The following is a 12,531-nucleotide window of genomic DNA, read 5'->3' on the forward strand; positions in this document are numbered from 1 at the left end:
GCCGACGATATGCGCATCTCCTCTTGGTATTGATTATTCCATAAAGTTTAGTTGAATTCCAGCCAGTAGTTGCAGAGAACTACTCCGGAAACAATTTTTACTCTATATGCATACTACATAACTAATCAAGGGCCATTACTCTGAGTTAAAGTGTCTGACCGGAACAAGCCGACGATATGCGCATCTCCTCTTAGTATTGAAGGTTCCCATAAAGTTTCGTTGAATTCCAGCCAGTAGTTGCAGAGAAGTAGTGCGGAAACGATTTTTACTCTATATGCATACTACATAACTAATCAAGGGCCATTACTCTGAGTTAAAGTGTCTGACCGGAACAAGCCGACGATATGCGCATCTCCTCTTGATATTGATGATTCCCATAAAGTTTCGTTGAATTCCAGTCAGTAGTTGCAGAGAACTACACCGGAAACGATTTTTACTCCATATGCATATTGCATAACTAATCAAGGGCCATAACTCTGAGTTAAAGTGTCTGACCCAAATAAGCCGACGATATGCGCATCTCCTCTTGGTATTTAAGGTTCCCATAAAGTTTCGTTGAATTCCAGCCAGTAGTTGCAGAGAAGTGGCGCGGAAACGATTTTTACTCCATATGCATACTTCATAACTAATCAAGGGCCATAACTGTGAGTTAAAGTGTCTGACCGGAACAAGCCGACGATATGCGCATCTCCTCTTGGTATTGATTATTCCCATAAAGTTTAGTTGAATTCCAGCCAGTAGTTGCAGAGAACTACTCCGGAAACAATTTTTACTCTATATGCATACTACATAACTAAGCAAGGGCCATAACTCTGAGTTAAAGTGTCTGACCAGAACAAGCCGAGGATGTGTGCATCTCCTCTTGATATTGATGATTCCCCTAAAGTTTTGTTGAATTCCAGCCAGTTGTTGCAGAGAACTACTCCGGAAACAAAATTCGGACGGACGGACGGACAACGCCAAAACTATATCCCCCTCCCGATTCCATCGGCAGGGGATAATTAATTTGTCACTTAGGGGTGTCATCGATTCAATCGATATCGGTGTATCAACGATCTTTGTTATCCGATTTGATATCGATTCCATTTTTTAAATATCGGATATCGAATGCACATATATTTCTAGCTAAAGAGACTTCAGCGAACAGGTTTTATAGAACTGATAGACCTGTTTACTGTCGCAAAACGTCAAAATAAAAGCGACATATAAAGTTATGGAAGCCAGAAACATTTTTTTTCTAAAATGAAAACGGAAATCAATGCCAAAGTTACCTCCCAGTGTCTCTAACGAATGCTGCCTAATTTCGTTGTAATCTCGCACGTCTGCTAAGTGGATGTCAAGACCCCTCAATTCAGATTTTAAAAAGGGAAAATGCCAAGAAAAATTTGTCAGTGTTTCTTTGTAAAAATTATGATTACAAAATGTTAAACTTTAATAATTATTCAGGTTCTAAACACTATAATTTGCCAATTAAACTCGGCTTAATTGGAACGGCAAGGACGGGATTTAGCATGATCAGTAACTACGTAATAGCAACAACAACAACAAATGTAAAATGGAAAAGGCTTTAAACTTTATAGTTACTAGTCATTAGTTTTCATTCATAGCTATGATAAAACAAGAGGGCCATGATGGCCCTGGGGTCGCTCACCTGTACATAGGCCCCCAGGGCGGGCCAGTTTAAACCAAAGGGCTTTTATTTGAACAAACTTGGAAGACACCCATTAGAAGATGTTTCATGATGTTAAGTTTTTACTATACACAAATAATGAAAAACAATGACTTTTGCCCCCCCTCCCCCTGGCAGGGCCAATTTTAACCCAAGGGCTTTTATTTGAACAAACTTGGTAGACACCCATTAGAACATTTCATGCTAAATATCTTAGCTCTAGCTCTTTGGGTTCTTTAAAAGAAGATTTTTAAGTTTTTACTCTATGTATATAGGGAAAATCAATGACCCCTTAGGGCGGGGCCAATTTTGACCCAAGGGCTTTTATTTGAACAAACTTGGTAAACATCCATTAGAACATGTTTCATGCTAAATATCTTAGCTCTAGCTCTTTGGATTCTTAAAAAGAAGATTTTTAAGTTTTTTCTCTATGTATATAGGGAAAATCAATGACCCCTGGGGCGGGGCCAATTTTGACCCAAGGGCTTTTATTTGAACAAATTTGGTAGACACCCATTAGAAGATGTGTCATGCTAAATACCTTAGCTCTAGCTCTTTGGGTTCTTTAAAAGAAGATTTTTAAGTTTTTACTACATGTATATAGGGAAAATCAATGACCCCTGGGGCAGGGCCAATTTTGACCCCAGGGCTTTTATTTGAACAAACTTGGTAGACACTGATTAGAAGATGTTTCATGCTAAATATCTTAGCTCTAGCTCTTTGGGTTCTTTAAAAGAAGATTTTTTAAGTTTTTACTATATGCATATAGGGAAAATCAATGACCCCCTAGGGCGGGGCCAATTTTGACCCCCAGGGCTTTTATTTGAACAAACTTGGTAGACACTGATTAGAAGATGTTTCATGCTAAATATCTTAGCTCTAGCTCTTTGGGTTCTTTAAAAGAAGATTTTTTTAAGTTTTTACTATATGCATATAGGAAAAATCAATGACCCCCTAGGGCGGGGCCAATTTTGACCCAAGGGCTTTTATTTGAACTAACTTGGTAAACATCCATTAGAACATGTTTCATGCTAAATATCTTAGCTCTAGCTCTTTGGGTTCTTTAAGAGAAAATTTTTTAAGTTTTTACTATATGCATATAGGGAAAATCAATGACCCCCTGGGGCGGGGCCAATTTTGACCCCAGGGCTTTTATTTGAACAAACTTGGTAGACATCCATTAGAAATGTAGACATCCATTAGAACATGTTTCATGCCAAATATCTAAGCTCTAGCTCTTTGGTTTTTTTAGAAGAAGATTTTTGTATTTTCTGATCGCAAGATCAGTAAATACATAGCTAACATCCACGGTCTAACACAAAATTTCCTCACAGACCTAACAACGCAAAGTAGTTCTCACTCAAAACTGCTTAAAAACCAGCAATTTAAAAGAAAGAATACTTTTTAATGTAGGCATGAAACGAATTACAGTGCATTTAAAGTTTACATTAGTCAATAGAAATATGAGGTTACAATCACAAATTTCGCGGATGAATATCTTTTTTACCCAATGAAAAATGTTCGACTATTTCCGTAAAGCTTAATCAATGAAAATGCTATTTTTAGCTGTGTCGATTACCGAATACTCCAGAGCGTAGTGCTTAAATAAATCTGACTGTCGAGTTATGGAATATATACATGTCGGACTGTTTTGGCGAGAAGATTTTCGCTAAATTATTTTCATCAGTGTTTAACAACAGGTTTATCGTAAACAAAATACCTCGAAATTAATAAGGATTACAAATACGAAATGAAAATTCTCAATTTTAGAATTACAATATATTTGTTTTTATTCACGCTACATACGTATTACTTCACTGTGGTGCAGAGGTAGCGCGCTCGTTTAGGGTGTGAGAGACCTAAGGTTAAAATCCTTGTCGAGGCAACATTTTTTTTGAAGTGTCTTTTTTAAGGAAGTAGCCACGAAATGCAAGGATAAAGTGTGGCTGTAATAAAAAATGAAAAATGATTTTTGATGCAACTCTAGGCATGCAAAATTCCATATGTATCAATCACAAACTGTTAAACGCAGTCGCTGCGTAAGATGAATAATAGTATATAAAATAAACTTATACAGGAAAGATCAGAAAATACCACAGAGCATGCAGCCATTTGATTTTAAGTTTTTACTATATGCATATAGGGAAAATCAATGACCCCCTGGGGCGGGGCCAATATTGACCCCAGGGCTTTGATTTGAACAAACTTGGTAGAAACTCATTAGAAGATGTTTCATGCTTAATATCTTAGGTCTAGCTCTTTGGGTTCTTTAAAAGAAGATTTTTTTAAGATTTTACTATATGCATATAGGGAAAATCAATGACCCCCTGGGGCGGGGCCAATTTTGACCCCAGGGCTTTTATTTGAACAATCTTGGTAGACACTCACTAGAAGATGTTTCATGCCAAATATCTAAGCTCTAGCTCTTAGGATTTTTAGAAGAAGATGTTTAAAGTTTTTTCTTTTGGTTGCCATGGCAACCAGAGTTCTGCATGGAATGGAATTCTTTGAACAACTTTGTTAAGGCTTCACACAAGGAACATCCCTGTGAAGTTTCATTATGATCCGTCTTATGGTTTCAGAGGAGATGTCGTTTGAAAAGTGTGAACGGACAACGGACGACGTACGACATACGACGGACGAAGAGTGATTCTAATAGCTCACCCTGAGCATATGCTCAGGTGAGCTAAAAAAGAACAAATAATTCGGTTTTCATAGTTTATCTTTTTTGCATTTGTCTTAATATAACTGCTTTGTCAGTGTCCTCAGGAAACATTAATTTAAAAAGACTTTAGCCTGGCAATCGATAATTCATTACCGATATATCGATACAAAAATCCTTATCGATGACACCTCTATTATCACTTAATATGAACCCTAAAGGAACAACTAATAATTTCTCACAAATAAAAAAGTGTAACTTACATATGTACATATATTCTGCTCTAACTTGAGATATAAGTTTTTTTTCCCTTTTACAAACTATATACCTGTACTTTAAAAAAAATATCAAAGAACATAAATCAAAATAAAAGCAATTAAAGTGTATTCTTAAACAAGAGTTACTTAAAACTATATCAAGATCTCAATAAATATTTACCAGGTATAGGTAGATCTCTCGGCCAAGCAGCTCCCATAGATAACAACATGGCATCATATTCCTTAGTCAGCTCGGATCCTAATTTATCTTTACCAATCTCTACACCACTTACAAACGTTATACCCTCTTGTTCCATTAGATTTACACGACGCTGAACAACCTAGTGATATATTAATGCATTGTCTTATTTAATTCGGCTATTTTAGTATCATAAAAACTGTTAATGTTTGGGAAAGAAACATAATGAAAGTATAGTTCAAAAACAACAAACACTATATCTTTACTTCATATTAACAAGAGCTTTATTTGTAGGCCGCTGACAATCGAATGGTGCAACTCTATTTTTTAGAAATAATTTAAAGAATTAATATGTTTTAAATATTAAACTAAGGTATGAATTTATTCTCTTCAGAATATGGCTGACATTATTGTTCAGAAAACCAATTTTGGAGGGACAATATCCTATAATTTCTTTTATTTTTAATTAGCATGCTTTAAGTCTGCTCGGAACAGGTGGGCATATTGCGGAGATATATAATAGTTTCTTTAGTATTTATCAATTTAAGTAGCATATTTTTAATTTTTGATATTATGGAAATGGAATATCATGGAATGGAAAATATCTGATATTAGGAAAATGGATTTTGGATATCATGGAAATGGATTTTTGGATATCATGGAAATGGAATTTTTATTATCTAATACTGGAATATTTGGACTGAAACTGAAAGTCATAATAAATACCATATTTTTAAATTTTTAAAGGTGGCACCATTCAATTGTCAGCGTAGGGTATCAAATTCCATATGGCACTTGTTGATTACCAGTGGAATTAATATTTGGTTTATCAGTGCAGTCAAATAATGCCATTCCTATAAATGTTTAATTTTGACTTGATATGGATTATAGAGTACAAGATATAATGGATGAATAAAATGCATCAAAAGTTAAGGTTTTTTGTTTTAATTGTTTTGTATTAATTCAGTCTTAAAATAATGAAAGTATAGTTCAAAAACAACAAACACTATATCTTTACTTCATATTAACAAGAGCTGTCGGTAGGACAGCACGCTCGACTATTCTAAGTGCTTGATAGTAAAAGAGCCTTGATAATGTTAAATTTTCTAAGTTCACAAAAGGCCTAATTCTTTTTTATAAATTCATGTTATAGGCCGTAGAGAGAGTCTAGTTATGCAGTATTGGCTTGACTATTCGGAAGGTAATGTCACAAGGGTGTTTTATTGAGTATAATAATACTAATTACCTATGAATACATAAAATTGACAGAAAAGGTACAAAGGCTTTTTATTAAGATGTTTTATCAAGTAAATCACTGCTTTATTATTATGAATGCATAAAATTGTCCCAAAAAAGGCACAAACCCTTCAGTAGTTATGGAGATAACAGCTTACAAGCAAAACTTAACCATAAATTTCTAAGTTGAAAAAGGGGAGAAAAATCAGCCTAAATGCAAGATAGAATTATGGATCTTTGTCAGTGACCTACAATTATGACCCTAAATGCATATGTGAAGTTTTAAATAAGTATCTTTAATAGTTATTGAGATATGTAAAACTTGCATGTAAACATTAACCTAGAGACTAAGTAGAATAGGGGATATGAATCAGCCTTAATGCAAGATAGAGTTATGGAACTTGGTCAGTGACATACAATTATGACCCTCAAATTATGACCCTAAGTTCATATGTAAAGTTTCAAGTAAATGTCTTTGAAGACCTTTAACCTTTAACCAAAATTTCTAAGTTTTAAAGGGGCAAATAATTCTGCAAATATTGCAGGCAGAGTTATGCAATTTTGCAAACTGATGTACATTGTTACTTTCAAAAAGTATTGTAAATTTCAATTGAATATCTCAAGCAATAATTGAGATATTTGACTTTACAAAAAACTTTAACCAAAATTTCTAAGTTAAAAAGGGGCATAATTCTGTCAATATTGTAGACAGAGTTATCCAACTATTCAATCTGATGTAACTTTTTACTATAAATAAGTATTGTAAGTTTCAATTGAATATCTCAAGCAATAATTGAGATATTTGACTTTACAAAAAACTCTAAACAAAATTTCAAAGTTAAAAAGGGGCATAATTCTGTCAATATTGTAGGCAGAGTTATCCAACTTGTTAATCTGATGTAGATTGTTACTATAAATAAGTATTGTAAGTTTCAATTGAATATCTCAAGAAATAATTGAGATATTTGACTTTACAAAAAACTTTAACCAAAATTTCTAAGTTAAAAAGGGGCATAATTCTGTCAATATTGTAGGCAGAGTTATCCAACTTGTCAATCTGATGTACCTTGTTACTATAAATAAGTATTGTAAGTTTCAACTGAATATCTCAAGCAATAATTGAGATATTTGACGCGGACGCTGACGCCGGGGCGACTACAATAGCTCTCATATTCTTCGAATAGTCGAGCTAAAAACTGGATCAACTAGAAATGTGTCATCATGCCACGGATGCCCCCGCATGCAGCCAAAATTTCAGATGTTATAATATTTAGTTCCAAATTTGTTTGCACAAATTATTTTTTTCATTTTAAGTTCAAAGCCCTTAAAACTTTTCAATGTTAACACAAACCATTTTCAAACAATGTTCAAGGCACTGAAATTATTCAGTCTAAACCTTTTGAAAATAGCATATTTCATATTTGTAGCCAAAATAATGGCTACATACATTTCAGTGCTGAAAGTGAAAGTTCAAAATTTTTCCAACATTCAAGAAAGATAAGTTTGTCCAAAATCATTGAACCACGACCAAATTCAAACTTAAACTGCTTATTCCTAAGATGTATCTATATTATTTTTCTAAGTGAAAGGGACATAACTCTGCCAAAAAATCATCGAACCATGACCAAATTCCAACTTGACCTGCCCATGCCTTTGACATATCCATATGTCAAATTTGAGTTGTTGGGTAGATAATGAACAGAAACTGTAAATTTCATATTATTTTCAAAGTGAAAGGGGCATTACTCTGCCAAAATGCATTGAACCATGACCAAATTCCATACAAAAACATATCCATATTTGAGTTGAATGTGTTGTACCATTGGGGAGATAATAAACAGAAACTGAAAATTTCATATTATTTTCAAAGTGAAAGGGGCATGACTCTGCCAAAAATCATTGAACCATGACCAACTTTGAACTTGACCTGCGCATTCCTGTGACGTATCCATATGTCAAGTTTGAGTTGAATGTGTTGTACCATTGGGGAGATAATGATTGGAAACTGAAAATTTCATATTATTTTCAAAGAGAAAGGGGCATAACTCTGCCAAATATCATTGAACCATATCCAAATTCGAACTTGACCTGTATTTTCTCATGACATATCCATATGTCAAGTTTGAGCTGAATGTGTTGTACCATTGGGGAGATAATGAACGGAAACTGAAAATTTCATATTAATTTCATATTATTTTCGAAGTAAAAGGGGCATAACTCTGCCAAAAATCATCGAACCATGACCAAATTCAAACTTGACCTGTATTTTATCATGACATATCCATATGTGAAGTTTGAGTTGAAGGTGTTGTACCATTGGGGAGATAATGAACGGAAACTGAAAATTTCATATTATTTTAAAGTAAAAGGGGCATAACTCTGCCAAAAATCATCGAACCATGACCAAATTCGAACTTGACCTGTATTTCCTCATGACATATCCATATGTGAAATTTGAATATGTTGAATGCCTGCAACCGTTACTAAAATAATGAACGGAAACTGATGATGACGGAATGACAGAATGACGGAAGGACGGAAGAGGGTAACACTATATGCCCCGGCCATTACATGGCGGGGGCATAATAAAAATATATTATTCTGCAATGTAATAAACTTTTTCCAAAAATTTGAGAAGATATAAGAAACAGACATTTTTTTAGAAAAATAAACCCCCCAAAAAAACATAAAGAAAATTTTTATAAAGAAACTGCCTCGCATAAATGTATTAGAGAAATGACTGAGCACAACCAGTGAAATTTTTTATAAAAAAAATTGATGAAATATAAAACAAGTGGATTTAAGGAAAGGGAGTAAAGAACTAAATTTTAATGATTAATAAATTTTACCTTTGGGAAATTTTTCATTGTGGAAACCAATCGAGAAGTCCCCCCAACCTGTCATTTCTCTATATACTGTAAAAATTCCTGCCTAAATCACAATCATTTGTTCATTTAATTTTATACATAAAATTTTAGTTTAAAACTTTTTTAATGTGGGGGATTTAATTCAACCCAAACACTATAATGGTTTTAAAGGTGATTAACAGCTTTATGTGAAGAATTTCCCCAAGGGGCCCAAAGCAATAATAAATTTTAGAATGAACACTGAGCTGAGAAGAACCCCAAAAATGACATTTGCCCAAAATTGGGGATCTACCCCAACATGAAAAAAAACAAAAGTTCAGGGGGGGATTCCACGAGTGAAAGGGAAAATTAACAAACAGCACCACTGACCTCTTCACCGGAGACACCCTTGTTTAGGTTACATCATATTGATATACTAATGGCTCTATGTGAACCTCTTTGAGCATTGTCATTATTTATGGGTCACAATGTAAAATTTTTCACTATGTGAGAAGTAGATGTCTTAGTAGCCGGTATATAGCAGGCCTCGACATTAGCGGTGGTCCGTTGGTCCGAGACCACTTGATTTTGGCAAGGACCACCTAATTTTAAAACCCACTGGTCCGTCGGACCACTTGAATTTTCTGGTTGATGCAAGATTCATTTGGGAGAATGGCGATTTGGTCAAAAACATGTGATATAATTTGGTTTAAAATCATGTGCCCGATGTACATGTATATGGTTCATTAATCTCTTATTAGTTAAAGAAGTTCTTAAGTCATCAATAACTTTCATTTGAAGTCGCTAAAATTTTGTTTATGCAAGTTAAAAGAGTTAAGAATTTGTCATATTAACTTAACCTGACCACCTGACTTCTGGAAGGACCACCTAACTTTCAAATCTAGTGGTCCGGCGTACCACCTGCTAAAAAAGTTAGTGTCGAGGCCTGTATAGTCAGTAAAGTTGCTAAATAGTATTTTTAAGGGTCCAGGTTCAAGTTCCAGACAAACTGGACATTTTTCTCACTCTCTTATATAGGCTTAGCAAATATCTTAACTTTCAAGAATAGTGACTGATTCAAAAGTAAAGTTTCAAACATTTAATGAACCTCTTCAAAACCAACAATTAGGTTTCTTTCTTTTACATGTTGTTCAGATGAAAAAATAAAAATTTAAACTTACCTTATTAAGTTGTTGAGCTGCTGCCAGGCCAGCGGGTCCACTTCCAACAACAGCAATCTTTTTACCAGTCCTCACTTTTGGTATCTCCGGTACGATCCAACCTTTTTCAAAGGCATAATCAATTATTGTATTCTCTATGTTCTTTATAGTGACAGCTGGAGCATTGATACCCAATACACAGGCTCCCTGTAAGTGTATATAACATACATGTATAAATTTTATATGTACTGGTACTGTCCAAATAAGTCATGGACGTCAAGGTTTAAATACAAAATACTCAACTAGCTTCTATAAAAAAATTTATTACACCATTGCTGAGAGACAATGCAAAAAACCAATGAAATCATATAATTTGATTATAAGAGTACTTTGCAACGCAATGCGGCCCATGCTGTAACATTATAATTACGTTACATGACATAATGCCAATGTTTCTCCTTTTCAAAGTATCACCTCTGTAAGGGATACACTTCTGATGCCACCTTCTTACACAAAACATACAGAAATTTCCTTGAAATTTTAAGCACACTTAATTTATTAGTCTAAAATCTTTGAGATACGGCAAAACTTTGATCGTGTCTTCATTAACAATGTTTTCAATTTTCTCCAAAGTTCAAGACTGCTTGACTACAGCTTGTAATTGTTTTTTTTGTCACCTGTTACATATTTCTTATGACACCTGTATACCAATGAACAATGGTGGTACTTTTCCACAGTTGTAAACTCTTTAAACAGAATAATAGGATCATTCAGTACTAAAAGCAGAAATGATAACCATCTGCTGGGCCGCATCAGCGTCAAATGTTGCAATTTTTATTGTGCTTATATGACCACTGTATGAAATTAAAGATGCACTGTTAACATATATGTAAGCAAACTACAGACAAGTCTTCATTCAAAACAAGTAGTCTGTAAAACAATTGTCATAGTTTAGCACATTAAAAATACTGACCTCACATGGAGCTGGACATACCCGTCCTGTAAACTCTGGGAAATTGTTTGTCTGCAACAACTGAGCTAGTGCTTCTTTCCAGTTACCCTGTCAGATAAATAGCCATAATAAATGTAAAATATGCTGAAGTATATATGTTGTTAATTTCATTTCATTCTATACTTTGTTATGCTAAAATATGACATCAACTTTATGTCATTCTCTACATTGCTATGCTAAAATATCAATCTTCTAAAGTAGTTTTATAGCTTCTCTTTGGTGTTTCCATAAAAAAAATCAACCGAGATGTACATTATAACAAAATTTAAGTTTTACCCTGAAAACTAGGTCATTCCATTTAGGTATGATATTTCCTAGGGGACATCCATGGTCAGACTGACAGAATGGTACACCACAGTCCATACACCTGGCAGCCTGTAACTTCACACCTTCCGTCACCTGACGATGGTTGTAAATTTCCTTCCAGTCTTTCTGACGTACATTCGGATCACGGTACTGGTATGTGGCACGCTTATACTTCACAAAACCCCTACAATCATAGTGTGGTTACTAGTCATAGCTGTATAACATGACTTCCCTTATTTTCAACATAATATCTTAATAATATGTTGATAAGTTTTTTTTAACATGCATATAACAATTACACAACCTAAACAATTTTTATAATTAATTTACTAACATACCAAAATTGCTGAACTCAAGGCTATACAAGTATTAAAGAAGAAGTATAGGCTTTCTAATACTACTATCTGCACTTAAAGGGTTTACTCATTAAATTGATCTTAATGTAAGTGTTACTTTTTCAGAGATTGTATTTAAAATTATAACCTAATGATATTGACCAAAAGTATCTCTTTCAAAATCTGTAATAGTATCAAAATCAATGAACTAACTAACCTAAGTTTATCTAGTTTCTTCTGTTCCAAGGCAAGATCAGCAACAGTTTCCTCTATATCTACAACTTTAGGTTCTTTCTTTTTCTTTTCTTTAGGTATATCCTCTTTTACCTTCTCAGATTCTTTGTTGACATCAGTTTTAATTTTCTCTTCTTCTGAGGATGCCCCTTCATCATCTTCTTCTATAGCAACCTTAGTTAATTATATATTCTCAATTTAGTCTGATTCTTAGAGATAGTGAGTGTATAGTAAAGTTAAATGTACAGTAAAGACAAAATAATAAACCCACAACAAAGTTCAGCAACCAGTTTTCATAAGCAAATATGTAAACAACTTCAATTCATTGCTCTCTCAGTAAATGATAGCCTCGATGCTTAGATACCATTCAGAAAATATGAACTAAAATATACTTGCTATGTTGGGACAAAATTAATATCATTTTTCTAATCAGTTCTTTCACCCATTTATTGTTTGTAAATAGCTAAGAACTTGATTGAAACTTGTGTCTTAACCTACAACAAGAAACTCGATACAAATACAACAAATATCAAAATATTCATTACAGTAGCAGACTAAAACATTCCAATGTAATTTTATGATATCATCTTGTTTAACGCTATTTTTTTCTTACAT

At 33.9% G+C, this 12,531-nt stretch overlaps 1 protein-coding gene across 1 annotated transcript in view; it reads right to left on the bottom strand.

The window, feature by feature from the left end:
• The window catches only part of LOC132756035 (uncharacterized), a 69,075-nt gene that overhangs the window by 9,930 nt on the left and 46,614 nt on the right, over positions 1-12,531 (bottom strand). The window contains exons 36-40 of the mRNA XM_060746999.1: positions 11,900-12,090; positions 11,318-11,531; positions 11,003-11,089; positions 10,051-10,236; positions 4,770-4,929 (exon numbers count right to left, since the gene is read on the bottom strand). Of these exons, the coding sequence (XP_060602982.1) occupies positions 4,770-4,929; positions 10,051-10,236; positions 11,003-11,089; positions 11,318-11,531; positions 11,900-12,090 (838 nt within the window). The remainder of the gene's footprint in view (positions 1-4,769; positions 4,930-10,050; positions 10,237-11,002; positions 11,090-11,317; positions 11,532-11,899; positions 12,091-12,531) is intronic.

Source organism: Ruditapes philippinarum, unplaced genomic scaffold (genome assembly GCF_026571515.1).
Source record: "Ruditapes philippinarum isolate M1 unplaced genomic scaffold, ASM2657151v2 ctg509_1_1_1_1, whole genome shotgun sequence".
Lineage (NCBI taxonomy): Eukaryota > Metazoa > Mollusca > Bivalvia > Venerida > Veneridae > Ruditapes > Ruditapes philippinarum.